General features: G+C 37.6%; 1 protein-coding gene across 2 annotated transcripts in view; it reads left to right on the top strand.

Moving 5' to 3' along the window:
* Positions 1–24,210, top strand: part of RPGRIP1L (RPGRIP1 like) — a 120,797-nt gene that overhangs the window by 86,526 nt on the left and 10,061 nt on the right. Inside the window, exons 24-28 of one of the 2 annotated variants that reach the window (XM_060130206.1) lie at positions 4,966–5,099; positions 7,590–7,787; positions 11,969–12,013; positions 17,357–17,481; positions 20,643–20,766. In XM_060130206.1, the coding sequence (XP_059986189.1) occupies positions 4,966–5,099; positions 7,590–7,702 (247 nt within the window). In that variant the 3' untranslated portion in view covers positions 7,703–7,787; positions 11,969–12,013; positions 17,357–17,481; positions 20,643–20,766. Of the gene's footprint in view, positions 1–4,965; positions 5,165–7,589; positions 7,788–11,968; positions 12,014–17,356; positions 17,482–20,642; positions 20,767–24,210 lie in introns of those variants that run through there. The other variant, XM_060130207.1, reaches the window with a different exon arrangement.

Genomic DNA, 24,210 nt, shown 5'->3' with positions numbered 1-24,210 from the left:
CACTTTCTGCATCTGTAAAATGGAGATAATACAGGGTGGTTGTAAAGATTAAATGAGATGATATGTGTAAGATGGATAGAATAGCGCCTGACACAGAGTAAGTGCACAGTAAGTATTCATTGCCGTCATTATAAGCAGGAGTAATATTATTATTTGTAATAGCTCATCAGCCTTTCATACTAATTTTTACCTCACTAGCACTTTTTAATAGTTCATCATTTCATGTTATTTTTAATGCTTTTGGGGGGCAAACTTGAACAGGACACTTTGCATTTTTGGTCAGTAGAGAAATTATACCCTTTCGAGAAGGAAAAAAACCTGATCTTAATAAATTCTTGCTGGACTTCCCTGGTGGCACAATGGTTAAGAATCCGCCTGCCAGTGCAAGGGACACGGGTTTGAGCCCTGGTCCGGGAAGATCCCACCTGCCGCGGAGCAAGTAAGCCCATGAGCCACAATACTGAGTCTGCGCTCTAGAGCCCGCGAGCCACAGCTACTGAAGCCCATGTGCCTAGAGCCCATGCTCCGCAACAAGAGAAGCCACCGTAGTGAGAAGCCCGCTCACCGCAACGAAGAGTAGCCACCACTCGCCGCAACTAGAGAAAGCCTGCACACAGCAACGAAGACCCAATGCAACCATAAATAAATAAATAAATAAATAAATAATTTTAAATAAATAAATAAGTTCATACTTTTGATTGAGCTCCCATCCATGCAGTCTGAGGAGTTATCTAAGTGCTACCCATCAACCCCTGAGCTGGGGCTTCGCCAACGCCCCTCTGCTGGCTTGTTCCCGTTGGCCTGGGTGAACCCGTTATCTCCCCATTGTCCTCTTCTCCTTGCCTTTATGGCCCATCAGTGACAAAGCCTCTCACTGCCTCAAACCAGCACTTACCCATCCCCCACCTGAGAAAGAGACTGAGGTTCATCTGTTTCCTAGACGTCAGGAAGTGAACATTAACGACATTATATTTTTCAAAAGAGCTTCCAAACTAGCATCTGATCTTCTGTTTCATGAAATGAAACTGAAATTCTTAGCTCTTAGGATCTGACAGTGGCTTTTTCTTTAACTCCTTGAAATACATGTATTATTTCCTTGGATTTTTTTTTTTAATATTTATTTATTTGGCAGCGTCGTGTCTTAGTTGCGGCATGCAGGATCTTCATTGTGGCACACAGTCTCAGTAGTTGCAGTGTGTGGGCTCTCTAGTGTGGCATGCGGGCTCAGTAGTTGCAGCACTCAGTCTCAGTAGTTACAGCACATGGGCTTTCTAGTTGTGGTATGTGGGCTCTAGAGCATGTGGGCTTGGTTGCCCCACAGCATGTGGAATCTTCGTTTCCCGACCAGGGATCAAACCTGTGCCCCCTGCATTGGAAGGAGGATTCTTAACCACTGGACCACCAGGGAAGTCCCTCCTTGGATCTTGATTCTGAAGAAAGAGTAGGAAAACCCTATTAATTGCCCTGAGGTTCTGTTTTTCCCAGGACGGTAGATAATCACTCAGGTTTTACCTACTTTGTATACTTCAGCTTCTTTCAAGGCCACCTCAAATACCACTTTCAAGGCCACCTCAAATAGCCCCCTGGGGTATCCCAGGTCACTAGTGATTAAACGGCACTGGCCATGTCATCTACTTCTCTGTGGTCAAGAAGCTGGGTCATCACTGCCCAGAACTGAACTTTAAAAATAAAAAAAAAGTCCACCATAGCTGTAATGACTCCCACTCTCCCATCATTGTTTCCCTAAAAATTTTTAAATGCCCACAGAGGCACAAATGTTCATGTCATTTTAGATACTGCAAGAGGCACTGCAGGTGCAGAGTGACTGGCTCGGGGCTGATGACAGCTGAGGGCTTGGAGCGCCGGCCACGTGCTCATCGGACTGCCAGGGGAGGGATGGGGCCATCATGGGAGAATAGCCCTGTCCCATTTCTCTCCTTTGACAGTATCATTTTCTTAAGGGGAAAAAAAAGGAGTTTACATTTACATTTTTCCACAACCAAAAGACAAATGTTATTCCAGTGAATGTTCTCACCTTTTTTAAGTACTCTGAGGTCACATTACTTAAAGTACCTCCTAGTTTATAAGAATTCATTTTCTCAGACAGTAGCCCCCTTGAACATTGGTGATAACTTATAGAGCCACAGTTAGATAAGTTTGGCCAATCTTCTCTGACACACATAAGATGATGTGCATTGTATAATGAATCACATATAGTACCTTTGCATTCGGTCCCATGCTATATTTGCAAATATACAAGCGTCACTTTAAAAGGGAGGCAACACATTGAAATGGGAGTCTGGAAATTACTTATTTGAAGTCATGGTTTTGACACCGACTTAAGGTTCCTTTTTGGTTTCATTTCTTCCCTTTCACAGTGTTCTACTGTACAGATCCAACTTAACTATCAGCACTCCAGTATGTAAAACTCACAGGTGAGCCCTTAGGCTCTTCTATCCTGTTTCATATAAAAACGAACTATTTCAGAATGAGGAAAGAATGAAAACTGCTAAATGATCTAAGGAGTTTCAGTGCCTTCTGGTTTCCTAAATGACAGCAGGTTACGTTTGAGGTCTAAATCTTGAGGCCCAGCCCAAGGCCTGCCTTCTCCAGTCAACCTTCCCCAAATGAGCCAGCCTTCAACTAGGACTTCCATTTTGCAGTTCATGTAGTAATTCAACAAATATTTATGATCCCTACCTAAGTATCAGGAACTAAAATGCTGAACAAGAGGATATCTTTGCACTCATGGAGTATACATTCCACTGAGGAAGACAGACAACAAGTAAACAAATCAACCAATTACATATTACAATAGGTACTAAGAGAAAGCTAAACAAGCTGTTAAAATGGAAAATAACATAAAGGGAATTCCTGGTGGTCCAGTGGTTAGGACTCCGCGGTACCACTGCCAGGGCTGCGTTCGATCCCTGGTCAGGGAGCTAAGATCCCACAAGCCTTGTAGCGCGGCCAAAAACAAAAAGTAGGAATAAAAAAAGTAATAATAACATGAAGGCAAACCGGAGGAGATGACATTTAAGCTGGTTAGTGAAGCCTCTCCAGCACGTAAAGCAAGGTTCCATCTCTTTGTTTTGGCAGGGTTCAAGGTAAGATAAGATGTGTCTGTGTGTGTCCGGGTATGTGTATGTACAGTTTAGCTGAAGCCAAGCTGTAGTTTTTAAATTATTTTAGTGTACCTTCCTCCCTTTAGAGCCTAACTTTAGTTTCTTAATTTTGTATTTGACATCTCATTTTGCTCTCTATAGAATCTAAACCAGAAATATTGCATTTTTTGTTTTTAGCCCTTTCTCTGGCACTTAGAAGGGTTTTTTTTTCTTTTTTTCTCAGAATTCTCATATATTCAGTGGAGGTAATGGTATGCATTTGTAAAGTATATAGATAATTATCCTTAGATATGAGACATTATATAAGAATAACACTTAATATTACTACAATCTTGTAGCCTCCATCCTTTCTGTAAGTCTTGTGGGTGTAAAATGTGTGTCAAATATCACTTCTAATTCCTTCTTTTCTAAGTATATTCATTTTAGGACAATATCTTTCATCATCATTCTTCTTGTTTAATGAGTGATACAGTCATTGTATAATTTGGTTGTCTCGGTTTTCAATTGAGACAAGCCTTTCCCATGTATTCTTTTTCTCTCCCCTTAGAAATGTAGAAGCTTAAGGAGCTCTATCTAGATTAAAAATAGTAATAATAAAAGAGCAAACATTTACTCAGTGCTTAATGTGTTCCAGGCACCATTTACATGTATCATCTCATCCAATCCTCACAAGAGCCCAGTGAACCATTACTATTCTACAGATAGGGAAACTGAGATCAGAGAGGTTAAGTAATGTGTACAAGGTCACACAGCTAATTAATAGGAAAGCAGAAATTTGAACCCAGAACGGATGCCCTTAAACCACTTAATCTTAATTTATCTATTTTATGCATCATATAAAATATCCATCTTTCTATTTCCTGATCAGAATTTATTGCTATGGAAAAACAGGGACTTAGTAAAGAAATGAAATGTTGAATACTTTTAGCAAATTATTTTAAAATATTGTCATGTCTACCTGTAAACATTTGGAAAGGATTTTAATCGTGCATATTTTTCAAGGCATGACATCCCAGAGACTTAGGTTTTTACCTAACAGTGTTATCTAAGAAACAAGTTTCTTGTTTTGTTTCTGATTTGGGATGGATAGATTTTGAAAATGGTTAAAATGGTCGTTTACAAGCATTCGTGGTTTAAGCTATGCTGCCAAGACATATCAAAAGAGTACTTAACTGTAAATTCCTGTCATTTGGTCAGTCCAAGTGTGTTTGGCCTCAACACAAGCCACTAATTCAAATCAGTTCCATCAGAACCCTCCAATTATATGTCTAAAAGTAAAATAAAACTTGGATGCTATGATTGTAAGTTGAAAGATTGCTGAACTAATACAAACATTTCGTATAGCTATTGGGTAGAGCTACAACATTTAGCTAACATAATTAAGAATATATAGAACACAGTTGGTTAAATTGCTTAGTAGAAACTCCAAAGTTGTGCATTTCTATAGAGAATGTTGCATTTCTGTTGAAAAAGCTGCCGTAACCTCCCTGGTCTTTATTCACTTGATCCTTTTAGCCTTAAAAGTAGACATGTCAAAATATGATCAGATAATGTATAATAGAGTGAACATCTGGTTCTTCTCTTCGCCTAGTAATTTTCTCAGATTCTAGTGATAAATGATAATCAGTGCTTAGAAAAGTGAATTAGTGTTCATGTGAAGTCTGGGTGTGCTATAATAATTCTAATCGTTCATATAATAACTTATATAATTTTCTTTTTATTGGAATAATTGGAAACTGAGATTTCACAGTTTGTGATAAAAACCCATTCAGGAGTTTTGTTTCATTTGTGATTTTTTTTCTCACTTTGTAGCGATGTTCTGTGTTCTTTCCCTTCTCAGCGTTCGCTTCACTGTGGTCAGTGACCCTCCAGAGGATGAGCAGGATCTGGAGTGTGAGGACATCGGCATTGCTAACGTTGACCTCGCCGACATGTTTCGGGAAGGGAGAGACATCATCGAGCAAAGTATTGATGGTATGGGTGGAAGTATTGCTCAATCTGTACAGCCAGCAATTGCTGAAATCCAAATTCTTTATTAAAACCTTCTTTTTGCTGGTTGCAAGGACGTTGAGTCACACACTAGTTGAATCCTTTGCGACTCAAGCTGATGTTTTGTTGAGGCTGGAATTTCTCCCTACATCCCCCCCTTACCCTCCTTCTCTGCCTTCCTTTGAATCAACAGAAATTTAAAAATAATTAATTGTGTTTCTCAAGGAATTATTCATTTTGTTAGTATTGGGGGGGGTTGTGGGGGACAAAAATGTGGCCATTGGATTTTTTTTAATGTTGTTTCTAGAAGCCTCATGCTGTCAACCCTTATTTCAGCTAAGGCATGTTATTCTTAGTGATCATTACAGTGTGTTCTGCAAGGCTTCTCTTTACTTCAGTGTTACAGTCCGGTGATATAGTCACTGCAAATAACTGAGTAGTTTTGGTCACTTGCTTCTCATCAGGATTCAGGGAGGAGTTAGGGATTCCTGACAAAAAGTGCTCTTTTAGATTTTCACCTCACCAGGTGTGAGTCCCAACAATGCCTAATTTCTACCCCTTATCCTTATGTAACATATTTAGAACATGCTGAAGGCACTGTACTTTATGAAATCAAGACTTTTAAAAATAATAATCAGGGATGGCCTGGGCTGTACAATAAATGAAGAAACGAAGCTGAGTCCTAATCTCATTTCTTAAGTCAGCAGAGCCATCCATCACTGGAAAAATGTACACGGTTTGTTTACTCATTTATTCATGCATTAAATGAGCACTTAACTGAGCACCTCTTAAGTGCCAGGCTCTCTGCTTACACCGTAGTTCAGCTATGGTTCACATGTCAAGCTGCTTGTCCTGGATGTGTGTCAAGTGCTCAAAAGTCAGGATCAAGCCAAATAATTAACCAAATTAGACCAAGTAACCAAATTAGAAACCTATTCTGGGAAATTTTATAAACTATACATATCACACACATATCACAACTTTGGCAGGCACAGAAGAAAAAGATGAGAGGATTAAAATACGAACCTAAATCCTGTTAAAAACACCCAGAACCAAGAGAGTCTGACAGAAATGTTCAAAATTATCTGTGCTTTAGATTCTTTATCTTTTCTACAGTCAGTGCTGTTTCAAAAGCCATCTTCTCGTTCTGCAAGACCACAAATGATCATATTGGTCTGATAGAGACAGCTATTGTGGCCTTGTTCTGGGAAAGAGTCAGAAAATTAAATGCTGGTAAGGTTAGGTTTTTAATGCGTTGCTCTGTGCCAGACATAGAAGTGAGGCGTTCCAAAGAAGAGGTGAAGGCTCGGCAGTGCGCTGGGGACCATTTGTTCCCCTGCAATCTCCCTGCCTGCTCATTTCTCCACCTAAGTCTTTGTATACTAAGTTTTATTTGAAGGTTTCCTTACAAATTTTCTTAGAATTAAACACACACACATATTAAAAGTTCAAGGAAAACCACGAGGAAAATACATAGGAAACTATATAGACTCATAAGTGCTGTCAAGACTTACAAAGTCCAAAATTCTGGCCTGGAGTCACTAGTGGGTTATCGCTGTTCACAGAAGGTTGGGGTCTGAATCAGCATCCCATTTGGCCCCCACCACTGAGCTCAGAGAATTATCAAACAGTCTGCCTTTGATAGACCACTAAAGCTGTGCCTCCTTCCCAGAAAAGCCCATAGACGCTCAAAATTTTGCATCTACTTTCTTGCAACATCAGTTCATAGACCCTCAAAGCCAATCCATAGACCTTAAGATTCTGGGTCTGCCATTTTAACTTTTTCTAATTTCACTTATAATCTATTTTAAATGGAATGTTTTCCTTAGAAAGATAAATAACCATTCCAGGGGACTTCCCTGGCAGTCCAGTGGTTAAGACTTCACCTTCTAATGCAGAGGGTGCAGGTTCAATCCCTGGTCGGGGAGCTAAGATCCCACATGCCTTGTGGCCAAAAAACCAAAACAAAACAGAAGCAATATTGTAACAAATTCAATAAAGACTTTAAAAATGGTCCACATCAAAAAAAATCTTTAAAAATATATAAATAACCATTTCAAATAATGATCATGTAATTTCTTTACAGTAAGTTGCCATTCTGATATTTGTTAACACGGTATGTTAGAACAAGTTCTTCGTTGTCATATCTTGATCCCTTTTAGACTTTTATTTCCTACTAAGAAATTCTGATTCTGTGGGAATCATTATCCTATAGCCTTTCCACTGGGTAAACTTCAGGATTAGATCATTAGTTTTAACTCTACAAGCAATATGTATACATACATACAGTACATCTGAAATGTGTATACACACTCGTACACACATGACAAGCTTTGATTTTTAGATTTCTGAGATACCAGTGAACTTTGGACTTCTGTAGAGCTGTTTTCATCTTTTCAACTACTGTTTCAGCTAGGCTCTCTGAAGAAAAATCTGTTGAAAGATATTAACACTTTTCTGCTATCTTCTCCCTAGTTTTGGATGCTCGAGCAGATGGTGGAGGTATTGGCAAGCTCAGGGTAACTGTCGAAGCACTCCATGCCCTACGGTCTGTCTACGAGCAATACAGAGATGACTTGGAGGCTTGAAAGAAACTGCTCCAGAGGCATCTCCTACTCCTGAGTAAATGCTCACATGAAAGCACTTAGATGAGATTTTCGTAATTACTCTGGTGTATGTAATCTATAATTCATGAGAAGCTGGGAGGGAGGAGGCCTGGGTTTGAAGTGTTCAAGTTTTGTATACTTTTTCCATTTGTTTATTTTTCTGTTCCCTCCTTCCCATGACTGCCACCCCCTCAGGACTTAAGTTCTCCACAGTGGGCAACACCTTCTCAATAATTTATACCTACATGATAACATGAGAAAGTCTATTTGCATTTTCAACATTTTCTTATGAAGAACTGAAATGCAATTCCCATTTTTATTTTTAATAAGCAAAAAGCATAAATCTTAGAAAACCTATGAAAAAGAAATAGTTTTACGTTATCCCTAATTGTCCCACTAAATGGAATGTGTATGATTAGCCTCATTAAGAGTTTTGCACTGTGAAGATTTTATTAGAAGCAATATATGAAAATTACTTGGATTAATGTGTTAATCTTCCTCTTTAAAATGCTAATATCCATTTTATGCACATTAAAGCTCAGTATGCATTTTCTTTGATGCATGCCATTTCTATCAATTAAATATAAAGAATGAGACTTGGCACCAACTTATTAAATTACTGCAAGTTTTTTGTTTTTCTTTCTTAAAAATTACAGTTCTTCTTATTTGTATTGTTTCCATGTATTTGTAATGGTAATATGGGATCCAGGAATGTGTGTATGTAAAGAAGAGACAGATACATGAAATTTACACTTTGAAAACTTAGCTTATGACATAGAAAGAAAATATTAAAAATATGCCTGAAATTCTGATATGCTTAGTTAGACCTGAAAGCAGTATCTTTTTATCATTTTTTAAATTTACATCAAGCTTGTACAATGCGAGGGTGTATCTGGATAACCAGATCATCGAAAAGCAGCTCAGAAAGTTAATTTTCTAGCTTTTACTCAATCTCACTGAAGGATTTAATTGATATTTTTAATGGAGCTGTGAATCAATGCTGCAAAGGAATTGTCTCTAGAGGTCTAGGATATAATGCATTTCATTTTTTAATTTACTTTTTTATTTGTCATTTTCTTCAAAGGATTTTTATAGGCTGTGGGTTTTCACTGTTTGCAAACAGGCTATGTTCCTTCTTAAGCATATGTAAAGTATTCAGGGAGATAAGTAATTTATTAAAATCTACCTAATTTGCCGTGATATATTAAATCTCTGCTTCAGTGATCACAGACCATTTCATTTAGAGAATTAGGCATTCCCTCTTTGTGTGATTAAAGCTCTGGAAAATGAGTTCTTTGCTCCTATTTGTGAACATTCAAAGCCTGCTAATGGCAAGAAGATGGAATAGATTATGAGACAATTCATTACAGTTCAACAGAAAAAAAAAAAAGCAGCTATAATGCAAAAATGCAAGTATGAATATCTGCATATAGTTTGAACCATCTGTGCTCTAATGGCTTCAATAATGACTCTCGTCTTTAAGAGGCTTTGAAATGACATCCGTACAATATTAATTTGTTGATGTACATTGTGGAACCAGTAGAGTATGATCTGACCACAGAAATCTATAAATTCTGTCTCTACCATTGGGCCTCCCTGTCTGGGGCCTGCCATCTCCAAGAAGAATCTTGCTCTCATCAAACTCTGCAAATCTTCATAACAACTCATTCCTCTGGAACCTTCTAGAGACCACAAACATCTGCAGACTAAACCTCTCCAATCCTAATAAACAGCCACATGTTTGTTGTCACTTCAGCTGGCTCTGAGCTCATCTTTTTGGCCTCTCTTTCTAGCTTTCTTTGGCTTTAAGCAGTTACAGTGTCATTAAGGCCCGTAATATTCCCTGCAGTAATTTAAAACAGCCGGATTATACCCTGGGATTAACTGAGTGGTTTTTGAGACATTTATTGTGGTATTCTCCCAGGAGGTTTGTATTATTGTTTTAAAACATTACATCCCAAACTAAATACCCTTTCAGCAGGGAGAAGACCAGATTGTGCTGACTTCTTATGATCTTTAAGTGGAAAGGGGAAGTTTTTATTATAAATCTTCTGAGATCTAGTCAACTGTATAGCATGTATACCTCAGCTAACGTTAGAGAATTAGCCACGTTTCTGTCACTTTCATGTGTACCGTAACAGATTATTTAAGATTCCTTTTCTAGTTTTAGAATACTCGGCCTCAAACTACATGAATTTTCACAAAACTCATTTTCATAAGTAGTTGAATAGCTGCTGACACGTTTTGAAGTGGATAAATGGTCTTGGATGCTTCAAATGGTTTTCATAATCTGCCCGAGAATAGTTTTTTGTTTTGTGTCGTGTTGACCAGAGTTCGCTGAAAAGTTCCCCACCTTTTAGGATCAAGAGCAATGGTTTTCTCTTGGTGAGCTAAGCCTGATCCATTAAGTATGGCTTGGCACTGGGCAGGGGGCCTGGCCAGACAAATACACCAGCTTAAGGTAAGGCTTGTATGAACTTACAGCTCTTGGTGTAAACGTACACAGTACACTCAGCACTTTTGGGGGCTGAAATGCTTTTAGTTTGGAAATATAAATAGAGATGTGATGTGGTATGTGGGAGAGTGTATTTTACATGTTTTTTTGCCTACTGTAGTAGAAATGTCAAATTCCTAGCCACTGTCATGAGAAGCAGTTGACAAAAATAAGTTTTATGGTTTACAGTGTGGTTTACGTAGAGAACATTTCTCTTCACTCTCAGTTTCAACATGTTTTCTAAATTATCATGGTTTATTGCCGTTTAACTTAAATTAGTTTTTTTAAGAATAAATAGAGAATATATTTAATCAAATAAAGAACAGCCACGTTGAAATTCTGCTGTTCCTGCCATTCAGTCGTTACCACAAAACACAAATAATTTCTGTGTATTATGAAGTGTGGGCTGAGAGCGTTCATGTGATTGGGGAGGTTCTGCGTGCACCCATGCTCCCACAACAAAACATAAGTTGTTTTAGTAATCTGACATCAAGAGCTGTGACAATGAAAACCACTTCTTACACATGTTCTAACAAGAATCCGATTAACATTCCGGTGGATATGGAAAATAACTTTTTTTTAGTCAAACTGGCACTATTGCTGAATTTAGAATGATTTCCTTATGCTCTAGATAGCAAAATGTGAATCACGTCTGTGAACAAATAGAGAATAAAATGTCATTTTGGGGGTAGTACAAAACAACCAAGGGAGAGCTTTGGGGATATAAAATTATTGAGTGATTGACAATACCAGGGTGATCATTCATCCCCAACTATGAGAGTACATTTTAATAAGTCACTCATGCCTGAAGGCCTCTGACTACCTTAACAAAGAAAAACTAAATCCATGATTTATTATAGTTTGGGCAACATGCCTAATTAGATCCATGAATGGGAGCAAATGCAGCTTTACGTCCCCTTTGTTCAGAACAAAAACAACCTGCCGGTCAACCAGAAAGCTAAGAAGTATCAAAGCTATGGAAACAAGTGTTTTAAAAACCGAAAATACAGAATTAGAAAACATCTCCTCATCCTAATCTCTTTTATCTTGCAAGATAGAATCTTCACTTCCATTTCAAAATAAAGTACCACCAGTGGACTGCACCTTACAGTCTGACCTGCTGGGAAATTGGGCCCGTGTTCCTGATGCCATTACACCTTTGGTTCTTGCCCTTTCGTTTTCCATATACCATTGACTAATATGTTTAAACCTTGTTTCTCCTTCAGTTTTTCTGAAGTAAAATCTGGGTCCCTCAGACTTAGAACATGACCTCTTTTCAATGGTAGATACCTTTGGACTTTTCCTCTGCTTTTTGCCCTCTCTCACTCTTTATTGAGATTCACCTTTCTCAGCCCCGTAACAGCATCACCTCTCTGTTCATTGAACATCATCAGTTTTCTTTTTAAATCAAATGTACATCTTGATCTTTATATTTCTGTCATCTATTCTCTTCACACCTATATTCAGCTGCAACATCTCCTCCCACCTGTCTATCCCCCTACTCATTTTTAGTTATTAGTAAAGCACATTTTTTCCTTCTTTTCTTGGTGCTATAACCACTTCTTTAGATACCAGCATCTATGACAATTTCCCAAATTTGGAAGGTCATCTATGACCTTCCCAAAATGTTCCTTTGTGTTAAGACTTCTCTTAATTTAACATGACAGGGGCACTCTTAGTCAGCCATCATGAAACTAAGGAAAGAAACAGCAAACTAATTTTTGTGTCTTTGCTTCTTTTATACCTTTTTACAGTGAAGTAACAGAGGCTGAAACTCAGAAAGCTCTCAGCGATCACTGGTAAAGAGCTGAAGCATAAGCGGTTTTTAAGAAATTTTAAGGAAATGTATCACTTTAAAATCAAGCTGTATTTTCTGTAAATGTGTTTTGTCGCAGTTTACACGGCCTCATTAACAATAGGGAAAATAAGAGAAATTTTGGAAGAAGACTTAAGAGACTACAATACAACCTAGAGGTTGGGGAGACTTTTCTAACCAAGAGAGGGAAGACAAGCTATAAAACAAGACATAGATGTATTAAATATGTAAACATTAAGGTAGGGTGACAGTTTTAATATCCGACAAAATCGAATCCAAGGTGGAAAACAAGGGACAAAGAAAGATTTTATACTCGTAAAGGGAGCAAGTGGTCAAAGATGTAGTGAACTTGAGTAAATGTATCTCACAGTATTGCCTCAAAATTCATGAAGCAACAACTGACAGAACTATAGTGACTACATGTTTTTTAATATAATTCTCAGAGGATGAGAGATCAAAAGATAAGAAAAAGTCTAGAAGATTTGCTTCGTATGATCACTAAACTCAAATGGATATAGAACGCATGCAGGACATTCAAAGAAAAATTAACCGTGTACGCAGCCACAAAGGAAGTCTCAATTTGCAAAGAATCAAAACCTTATAATTTGTTTCTCTGAGCAAAATGCAGTGAAATTAGAAATCAGTAGTAAAAGGCTAGCTAAAAAATAATTTTATCTAAATGTTAAAAATATGTGTTATCGGGCTTCCCTGGTGGCACAGTGGTTGAGAGTCCGCCTGCCGATGCAGGGGACACGGGTTCGTGCCCCGGTCCGGGAAGATCCCACATGCCGCGGAGCGGCTGGGCCCGTGAGCCATGGCCGCTGAGCCTGCGCTTCCGGATCCTGTGCTCTGCAACGGGAGAGACCACAACAGTGAGAGGCCCGTGTACCGCAAAAAAAAAAAAAAAAGTGTTATCGTTGTTTGGGGTTCTAATAGGACAAGGGATAACCCACTCTTACATCATAACCAGAAGACAGAAAATCCTACAAACTTCACTTTATGTGTAAGTGGGGAACATAATGAAACATCAGCTCAGAAGCCCACGCCAGAGGGTGAGAAAGGCAAGGGTTAAGCATAAGAGAGGAGCCTGTGACAAGATTTTAGTGGTGGCAGAACACAGATAATATATCACCTAAGTTTCTCCCAGGAGATGGTCCACCCTGAGTGAGGAAATGCTGAGGATGGGTCTGTGGCCTGGTGGATCAGAGTACTGGCTACTGGGGAAGTGAATGGAAGGGGCTTGGAAATGCAGAGGACCAGAGGTAGCAGCCTTGGACAGACACCTCTTCTGGAAGAGAAGGAGGCACTTTGGAAGGGGGAAGTCTCCCTTGGAGGCATAGTAGTAAAATAAAGAAGGAACCAGCTGAAACTGTGGGCCCCAGGGAAAGAAGATAGTATCATTAAATGGTGTCAATATTAATAGAAGGTCATTTATTTTAAAAACTGCACTTCACTGTAACAACAGAAGAGGACAGTCTTGAGCTAAGAAATCTTATAAGCCACCCAAACCCCTCCCCCACCCATATGATTATCTGCCCTGGCTGGTCCAGGAAAATCCAAAACAACTTTTAATTAAAAATAGAATCCTGCATCCATATTCCATAAGAGAACAAAAATGAGAAAACTTTTCAGCAGGATGGAGCTCTACGCCAGTAATTGTAAATTTGATAGTTTGGATCACCCTTCTTGTTAAGAACAACTTGGAAAGCTCATTTTACTTAGGCTGTAAGAAATTACAGGAACAAGGGGACTTCCCTGGTGGCACAGTGGATAAGACTCTGCGCTGCCCATGCCAAGGGCCCCAGTTAAATCCCTGGTCAGAGAACTAGATCCCACATGCATGCCACAACTAAGAGTTCACATGCCACAGCTAAGGAGCCCACCTGCCGCAACTAAGATCTGGTGCAACCAAATAAATACAATTACAGGAACAAAATCTGGGAAGGTGAGCCAGTCAGGAAGGCTGATTTTCTCCTAGATGCAACTGCAATCTAAAAGCATGGGTAAGAGGCTAAGAAGCTGAATAGAGCTTCCAACAGACGCTCAGGGCTTTGAAGAATAAAAGTTGCAATTTAGGGTCCACTGAGGACTAGGAGCCCCAGTAAATCGCCCAGGCTCAAATTATTTCTACGTTTTTTATGTATAGTGCTTGATACACTTATAAAATTAACTAGGCACGTAAGGAGACAAGACCACATGACCGAAGACTAAGACTAAGCAGACAAGTGAAACACCCATAAGTAATTCAGATAATGGAATCATCATCCAGGAACTTCATCTATGAACTAAGAATTCATTAGGTCAGTATCCAACAGCAAATCAGACACGATTGAAGAGAGGAAACTCTAAAAAAAAAAAAAATCAAGAAAATATCAATTTGGATGCATGGGAAGAAAAATGGAAAATACTGAAGAAAAAAATAGGGGGCAGTTCATAGACTTGGGATTGTGTGGAAAGTTATACAGGCATACCTTGGAGATACTTGCAAGTTTGATTCCAGACCACCACAATAAAGTGAATATCGCAATAAAGTGAGTCACAAATTTTTTGATTCCCCAGTGCATATAAAAGTTATGTTTATGGTATACTGTAGTATATTTAGTGTGCAATAGCATTATGTCTAAAAAAAAAACATGTACATACCTTTTTAAAAAGACCTTATTACTAAAAAATGTTAACTATCATTTGAGCTTTCAGTGAGCCATAATCTTTTTGCAATAGTAACATCAAAGATCACAGATTAGAGATCATCATAACAAATATAATAATAATGAAAAAGCTTGAAATATGAAAATTACCAAAATGTGACACAGACATGAAATGAGAAGATGTTGTTGGGAAAATGGCACCAGTAGACTTGCTCGATACAGGGTTGCCACAAACCTTCAATTCGTTTAAAAAAAAAAATCTGCAAAGCACAGTAAAAAAAACTAAGTAGGCCTGTACACATAACTGAAGTCCCATAGAGGAAAAAGAGAATTAGAATCAATATTCCAACAAATAATAGCTAAGAATTTTCCAGACTACACAGTTACAAGAATGAATTAATCCTGTATACTCAAGCTGGATAAACAAAGTTACTTGAAGCACATCATAGAAAAACTGTTGAAAACCAAAGACAAAATCTTAAAAGTCAGAGACAAAAGACAACACTAAGACTGAGAGCTGACTTCTTAACTGAAAGAGTGGAAGCCATTAGAAAATAGTATGAAATATTTCTTGGGCCGTACTTCATGTTCTCCTTCCCCATCTTTTATTCACAACCAAGGAAGTTAATTCCCCAGGGGAACTGTTGGCCAATAGGAGTCAGGAGCCAGTCAGGAGCCAATACTCCCCCTTTTCATCCTTCTGATGGAAAACCCTGATGTGCATTCTATAGGGTTCCAGCAAGAATAAGCCCCATCACTCATAGAAGTGAACAACCCGATAATACAACTTCGCATTGGCTTTTCCTTCTATTTTACTCCTCCCAGACCCTCTCTCCTCTCACTGGGATCATTTCCCAAATAAAGTACCTGCATGCAAGCCCCTGTTTCAGACCCTGCTTTGGGGGAACCCAGGCTAAGGGTAGATACCAGAAATGGCCCTAGAAAGTGGAACATCATGATGGGACTTTGAAACTGGGTCACTCGCTAATCAAATGGCAAAAAGGATGACATGATTTATGGTAAGTTGTGTTGTGATAAACCCTAGCATGTGATAGATTCTTAATGATGGTGGATTAAGATAGTGGGGAAAAAAGTGAAGCATGGTGATCAGCTATTGATATTTACTTTCTGAATTTATGTTATATTTCAATTTTTTTAAGTTTAAGAAAAATGTTTCAGTAGATGCAAAACTCCAGAAGAAATAAAGAAAACCAGGCCTGATGCAAAAGAAAATGTAATACAGTATTCCAACATGAATTAAATATAATTCAAAAAGCAGTTGCAGATAGGAAAAAAAACAGATCGGGAATATAAAAATAAACTAGACAAACTGGAACTTATAAAATGGGAACTGATGTTAGGAAAGAAATTGAAGAAAAAAAATTAACCTTGAAATGACTAAATTATAATGTACCTAAGAGAAAATAAATATGACTGAAAATAGACTAAGGATGACAGTGGATAGAAATGAAAGGAGCCAAGAAAATGAAATTAAAGAAATAGGTAGAATCAGTGAGAAAATGATAGCTACAATATAGACAGGCAAACATAAGTAAGCTTTCCTGAAATAAAAGAAGACCTGAATCTACGTACTGAAAGGGTCCACCATGTGTGAAAATTGTTTCAAAACAGTCAACTCTGAAACATATCCTAACAAAACAAGGAGGCATTAAAGTTAAAGAAAGAATATCTTCTGGTCCTCCAGGCAAAAAAAAAGTCACTTATAAAGAAAACAAAATCTGGTTGGCATTAGATTTTGCAAGAGCAAATCACAAAAGCAAGAGTAGTGAAATGCTCATCAAATAACTCAAATGAAGTGTGAACCAAGGATTTTTTTAGTCCAACTCTGCTATCCTTCAAATATCAAGGCTATAGAAAACCAATTTTTATTACGGTGAAATTCACATAACATAAAATTATCTATTTTAAAGTGAACAATTCAGTGGCATTTAACACATTCACAGTGTTGTGCAACCACCACCTCTCTAGAGTTTCAAAACGCTTCCATCAATATACAAACCCTGCATACGTTAAGCATTTATACCCTATTACCCTCTCCCCAGCCCTTGGCAATCCTTCATCTGCTTTCTGTTTCTATGGATTTACCTATTCTGGGTATTTCATGGAAATGGAATCATACAATATGTGACCTTTTGTGTCTGGCTTCTTTCACTTAGCATAGTGTTGTTGAGGTTCATCCACATTGTAACATGTATCAGTACTTCGTTCCTTTTTCGAGACTGAATAATATTCCATTGTGTTAATAACCACTATTTGTCCATTTATCCATTGATGGACATTTGGGTTGTTTCTACCTTTTGGCTAAGTGAACATTGCTCCTATGAACATTTTGGTACAAACATTTGTTTGAGTACCTGCTGTCAACTCTTTGGGGTATAAATCTAGAAGTGCAATTGCTGGGTCATGTGACAATTCTACTTGATTTCTTGAGGAACTGACCAACTGCTTTTCATAACAACTGCACCATCCTACATTCCCACTAGCAACATTCAAGCATTCCAGTTTCTCCACATCCTTGCAACACTTGCAAAGATTTAAAATATTAAATTCTTAATAGTCATTCTTGTGAGGTGTGAGGTGGTATCTCATTATGGTTTTGATTTGTAGTTCCCTAGTGACTAATGATGTTGTACATCTTTTCATGTGCTTGTTTATAGAAAAAAACAATTTTAGACAAGAATTCAGGGAGTATTGTACTAATGAGTCCTTCCTGAGGAATCTACTGGAAGACCACTTTTGTCCAACTAAGAGATGAATGAGGAAACTGTTTAAAAGACTGGTGGTAAGCACTGACTGTATTTAACTATAGATCTTAGACCAATGAAAGGTGGGGACAAGATGGAAGAATAGTATGTAGCAAATAATTATATGCTCTGGCAAAGTAGATATAACACCTTTTTTTTAAGAGGGGAAAAGGGAAAAAGAAATGGGAAAGTAGAATAATTCGTTTTGGTTTCACATAGATTATAGGTGAGAGTCAAAGATATCACTTAAAGCAGACATATCAGATAGTTGAAGCCTAAATAAAGAAAACATGGGCATTATATAAAGATATTAGTGGAAAGATACTAAAACAAGAACCACAAATCATTCTAATCACCAACATTTTTTTTAAAACTAAAAAGCAAAAAACAAAACAAAACCCAGAGAATGAAAAACACATAGTAAACACAGCATAAAACAATAGGACAGAGATAAGATCATGTATTTAAGTTGTAACAATAAATGTAAATGATCTTAACTAACTTAGGAGAAAAGATTTTCAGATTGTCCTTCAAGGCGAAATTCAACTCTATACTGTAAGAGACTCTCCTAAAACAAAGTGTAATAAAATTAAAAGGGTAGGTAAAATTATAACCAGGCAAATGCACATAAAGAAATCAGAGATTGTGAACTTGTTATCTTGACAAGATGAAATTCATGGAGGGAATAGGGCTTAATGAGACAAAGAAGGACACTTTATATAACTAAAGGCCATAATTCACAGTGAAGATATAAAAGTTACTCATAACTATGTATCAAAGAACATAGCAGCAGCCTTCATACAGAATACAGAAGAGAAACATATGGAAATACATTTAGAAGAGACTTGTAAGATCCATTCTTAGTTCAAGACAAAGCAAATAGGCTAAATAAATAAATATATAGAAAATCTAAACAACATAATTCCAAGGTAGATCTTATAAACATATATTGAACTCTTCACCCTTATTAAAGAGAATATTTCTTCTTTTCAAATACACAAGAAACATTCATGAAAATTGACATGTGAGGTCACCAAGAAAACATCAGTAAGTTCTTTCAAATAAAAATAATGCAAACTAACAACATTATGTTATCACAATGCAATTAGACTGAAAATCAATAAAATCAAAAGGCACGAGGTCTTCTCCATCTGGAAAATTTTAAATTATCAAAAAATTCTTTAGTCAAAAGGGAAATATAAATGGAAACTGAACAATTTCTCTTAAAAATAATGATTCTAAAAACACTATATGTCAGTCTTTGAGATACAATTAAAACAAAGGTAAAAAGAGAATGCAATTCTCTTTAAAATTTAATCTATTTAAAATAGATTAAATATTTATAAGAATCAAAGTGAAAGTGTAACAATAAATGAATTAAATATCTATCTCAAAAATTAGAAAAGGAACAAAAAGGAAATCTAGAAAGTAGAGAGAAGGAAACAGCAAGGATAAAAGCAGAAATACTTGAGTTTAAAACCAAATAGTAGAAATAAATAAAAAGATCTTTCTTTGAAAAAAAATCAACAAAACAGATCTAATTATTATAAAAGAGAGAAAGCACAAGTACAGATTAAAACATGACAACTGGAGATTAACTACTGAATCAGTGGCTATTCTATTGATAAAATGTCAGGAATCTAAGTTGCACAATTCTATGCATATACATTTGAAAACCTAGATGAAGTGGGTGATTTTCTAGAAAATACAGCTTAACAAAATTAACCCTAGTAGAGATAGAAAGCTTAAAAGATCAATTTCCATGGAAGAAATACAGTTATTAAAGAGTTAATCCAAAAAAGCACTAGACCCAGAAGGTTTTACAGATGAATTCTCATAGGCCTTCAAAGACTAGATAATTTTAATGCTATTCAAACTGTTTTAGAGATGTAAAAAGAATGAAAATTTCCATAATCTTTTAAAGAAGTGAATATATCACTGTTTTGCAAACCCAATAAACACTGCACACACATACTCAAAAGAAAACTAGAAAGTAATCCCACATGAATATTGAAGCAAAAATCCCAAGTAAAATGTTACCAAATAGAATTGACCACCACATTTAACTATATATAAAATACACCATGATCAAGAGGTGTTTATTCCAGAAATGCAGTGTGGCTCAGAATGTCTAGAAACAGACCCAAATACATACAAGAAGTTGGCACAGCAAAGGTGGCTTATTAAATTAATGGAGAGAAGTAGGCTATTCAGTAATGATGTTGGAAGCAATGAAAGGGCATCTAGTAAAAAGAAATGATTGGATCCCTACTCATACGTTAAAGCATAATAGATTCTATAAATATATACATGTAAAAAATGAAACCATATATGAACTAGAAGTAAATAAATAATTATTTTTACAATCTCCAGTGGGGATAGCCTCTATAAGTAGGACACAAAATCCAGGAGGTATGAAATGAAATAATAATAAATTTGCTACACAAAAATAAAATTTTCTTCATAGCCAAAGAAAAAAAAATCATAAAATCAAAAACAAATGAAAAACTTCGAAAAATATTTGCTAAAAATGGAGCAAATTGCTAATTTTCTTAATATATAAAGAGCTCCTAAAAACAGTAAGAAAAAGAACAACATTGTGTAGAAAAATGGGTAAAAATGTTATGAATAATTTACACAAAAGAAACTTCAACTGACTTAATGAAGTGAATATAACATTGTTGAATGTAATTATATTGATGATGGTATTAAACATGGAAAAGATACTCAACATGCTCATAATTAAAAAAATGCAAATAAAAACCACAATGAGATATAATTTTTCAACTACCAGATTGACAAGATCAAAAAATTTATAGTGCTAGCAGGGCTATAGGGAACAGGCACATTCATATATTACTAGCAGGAGGGTAATTTCCCACAAACGCTGTGGTGATCAGTTTGGCAATTCTATCAAAATTTAACATACATGTCTTTTAATCCAGTAATTTCACTTTGAAGACATTATCCCAGAGATGTACTTGCAAATGTAAGAAATAATCTTGGACAACATTTTTATTTCATTATTTGTTTAAAAAGGAAAAATTGGAAATGCCCTAAATATCCAATTGGGAATTCATCCAATAAATTATGGATCTTATGGTCATGAAACTGAATATCATGCCACTATTTAAAAGATGACTTATATGGAATGCTCTCTAAGATATATTTTTGTTTGATTTTTGGCTTAAAACAACAGAAACGTACTTAGAGTTCTAGAGGCTAGAAGTCTGAAACCAAGGTGTTGGCAGGGCCATAGTCCCCATGAAGACTTCAGGGAAGAATCTGTTCCATGCCTGTCTCCTAGCTTCCAGTGGTTACTGGTAAGTCCTTGGCATTCCTTGGCTTGTAGACCCATCACTCCAGTCTGCTCCTGTCTTAACAGGGTGTTCTCCTCTCTGTGTCTATGTGTTCCAAATACATTTTTAAGTGAAAACATAAGGTAAAGAACAGTTTATGCAATAAATTATGTAAAAACATATACGTTGCTTCCATGTCCTGGCTATTGTAAATAGAGCTGTAATGAACATTTTGGTACATGACTCTTTTTGAATTATGGTTTTCTCAGGGTATATCCCCAGTAGTGGGATTGCTGGGTCGTATGGTAGTTCTATTTTTAGTTTTTTAAAGAACCTCCATACTGTTCTCCATAGTGACTGCATGGATAAAGAAGATGTGGCACATGTATACAATGGAATATTACTTAGCCATAAAAAGAAATGAAACTGAGTTATTTGTAGTGAGGTGGATGGACCTAGAGTCTGTCATACAGAGTGAAGTAAGTCAGAAAGAGAAAAACAAATAGCGTATGCTAACACATATATATGGAATGTAAAAAAAAAAAAAATTGGTCATGAAGAAACTAGGGGCAAGATGGGAATAAGTCATGAAGAACCTAGGGGCAAGATGGGAATAAAGACGCAGACCTACCAGAGAATGGACTTGAGGGGACGGGGACGGGGAAGGGTAAGCTGGGACAAAGTGAGAGAGTGGCATGGACATATACACATATACACTACCAAATGTAAAAATAGATAGCTAGTGGGAAGCAGCCACATAGCAAAGGGAGATCAGCTAGGTGCTTTGTGACCACCTAGAGGGGTGGGATAGGGAGAGTGGGAGGGAGGGAGATGCAAGAGGGAAGAGATATGGGGACATATGTATATGTATAACTGATTCACTTTGTTATAAAGCAGAAACTAACACACCATTGTAAAGCAATTATACTCCAATAAAGATGTTAAAAAAAACACATATGTAGGGCTTCCCTGGTGGCGCAGTGCTTGGGAGTCCGCCTGCCGATGCAGGGAACACGGATTCGTGCCCCAGTCCGGGAGGATCCTGTGTGCCGCGGAGCGGCTGGGCCGGTGAGCCGTGGCCGCTGGGCCTGCGCGTCCGGAGCCTGTGCTCCGCAACGGGAGAGGCCAAGGCAGTGAGAGGCCCGCGTACCGCAAAACAAAAACAAACAAACAAAAAAACACATATGTAAATGTGCTTGAATATAAATAAAATATCTTTGGAACTATAAGAAGTTGATAAGTGGTAGCTTCTGGGAAACGGAATTGGCAGCTAGGGGAAGAGGTAGGAAAAAACCTTTTTACTTTGCTTCCATTTGTATATTACTTACAGCTATATTGAGATATATTTCACATACCATAAAGTTCATCCATTTAAAGTATACAGTTAAGTGATTTTTTTTTTTAATTTTTTTTTTTGGCTACGTCGAGTCTTAGTTGCGGCACGGGATCTTCATTGCAGCATGCGGGCTCTCCGTTGCGGCGCACGGGCTTCTCTCTAGTTGTGGTTCGTGGGCTCCAGAGTGCGTGGGCTCCATACTTTGCGACACGTGGGCTCTCTAGTTGAGGTGCGCGGGCTCAGTAGACCCGCGGCATGTGGGATCTTAGTTCCCCTACCAGGGATTGAACCCATGTCCCCTGCCTTGGAAGGCGGATTCTTAACCATTGGACCACCAGGGAAGTCCCTCAGTGATTTTTTTTTTTTTTTTTTTTTCCGATACGCGGGCCTCTCACTGTTGTGGCCTCTCCCGTTGCGGAGCACAGGCTCAGGACGCGCAGGCTCAGAGGCCATGGCTCACGGGCCCAGCCGCTCCGCGGCATGTGGGATCTTCCCTTACTAGGACACGAACCCGCGTCCCCTGCATCGGCAGGCGGACTCTCAACCACTGCGCCACCAGGGAAGCCCCCTAAGTGATTTTTAACATATTCCAGAGTTCTGCAATGATCACCAAAATCAAACTTTAGAATATTTTCAGCACTCCAAAAAGAAAACACATATATTGGCTTGGCCAAAAGGTTTGTTCGATTTTTTCTGTAAGATGGCTCTGGTAGCACGTAGTTGTCTTTAACTTCATTGAAACAATTTTGTTAGATTGTATGTGACAGCTGTCATATCAGCGTGCATTTTAAAAAAGACATCAAAATTGGTGAATTTTTGTGTAGCCATTTTAATATTGAAGATGGAAGGAAAAAAAGCAACAATTTTCGGCATATTATGCTTTATTATTTCAAGAAAGGTAAAAACACAACCAAAACGCAAAACAAAGATTTGTGCAGTGTATGGAGAAGGTGCTGTGACTGATCGAACTTGTCAAAAGTGGTTTGTGAAGTTTCGTGCTGGAGATTTCTCGCTGGACGATGCTCCTTGGTCAGGTAGACAAGTTGAAGTTGATGGCAATCAAATCGAGACATTAATTGAGAATGGTCAGCGTTATACCACGCGGGAGATAGCCGACATACTCAAAATATCCAAATGAGGCATTGAAAATCATTTGCACCAGCTTGGTTACGTGAATCGCTTTGATGTTTGGGTTCAACGTAAGTTAAGCAAAAAAAAAAACCCTTCTTAACCGTATTTCTGCATGTGATTCTCTACAAAAATGTAATGAAAACGTTCCATTTTTAAAACAAATTGTGACGGGCGATGAAAGGTGGATACCGTACAACAATGTGGAACAGAAGAGATCGTGGGGCGAGAGAAATGAACCATCACCAACCACACCAAAGGGCAGTCTTCATCCGAAGAAGGTGGTGTTGTGTATATGGTGGGACTGGAACGGAGTCCTCTATTATGAGCTCCTTCCAGAAAACCACACAATTAATTCCAACAAGAACTGCTGCCAATTAGACCATCTGAAAGCAACACTCCACGAAAAGCATCCAGAATTAGTCAACAGAAAATGCATAATCTTCCATCAGGATAACGCAAGACCGCATGTTTCTTTGATGACCAGGCAAAAACTGTTACAGCTTGGTTGGCAAGTTCTGATTCATCCACCATATTCACCAGACATTGTACCTTCGGATTTCCATTTACTTCGGTCTTTACAAAATTCTCTTAATGGAAAAAATTTCAATTCCCTGGAAGACTGTAAAAGGCATCTGGAACAGTTCTTTGCTCAAAAAGATAAAAAATTTTGGGAAGATGGAATTATGAAGTTGCCTGAAAAATGGCAGAAGGTAGTAGAAGGGTGAATACGTTGTTCAATAAAGTTCTTGGTGAAAATGAAAGATGTGTCTTTTATTTTTAAAAACTGAAGGCACTTTTTGGCCAACCCAATACATAGCAATCATTCTCCATTCCCAGCTTCCCTACCCTCAGCCCCAGGTAACCACTAATATACTTTCTGTCTCTATGGATTTGCCTGTTCTATATATTTCACATAAATGGAATCATAATATGTGGTTTTGTGACTGGCTTCTTTCATTAAATAACATTTTCAAGGTTCGTTCACATTGTAGTATGCATTA

The sequence above is a fragment of the Lagenorhynchus albirostris genome, chromosome 19 (genome assembly GCF_949774975.1).
Source record: "Lagenorhynchus albirostris chromosome 19, mLagAlb1.1, whole genome shotgun sequence".
In the NCBI taxonomy this organism is placed as follows: Eukaryota; Metazoa; Chordata; class Mammalia; order Artiodactyla; family Delphinidae; genus Lagenorhynchus; species Lagenorhynchus albirostris.
The sequence above is the reverse complement of the archived record's forward strand: the minus strand, read 5'-3'. Positions and strand labels throughout refer to the sequence as shown.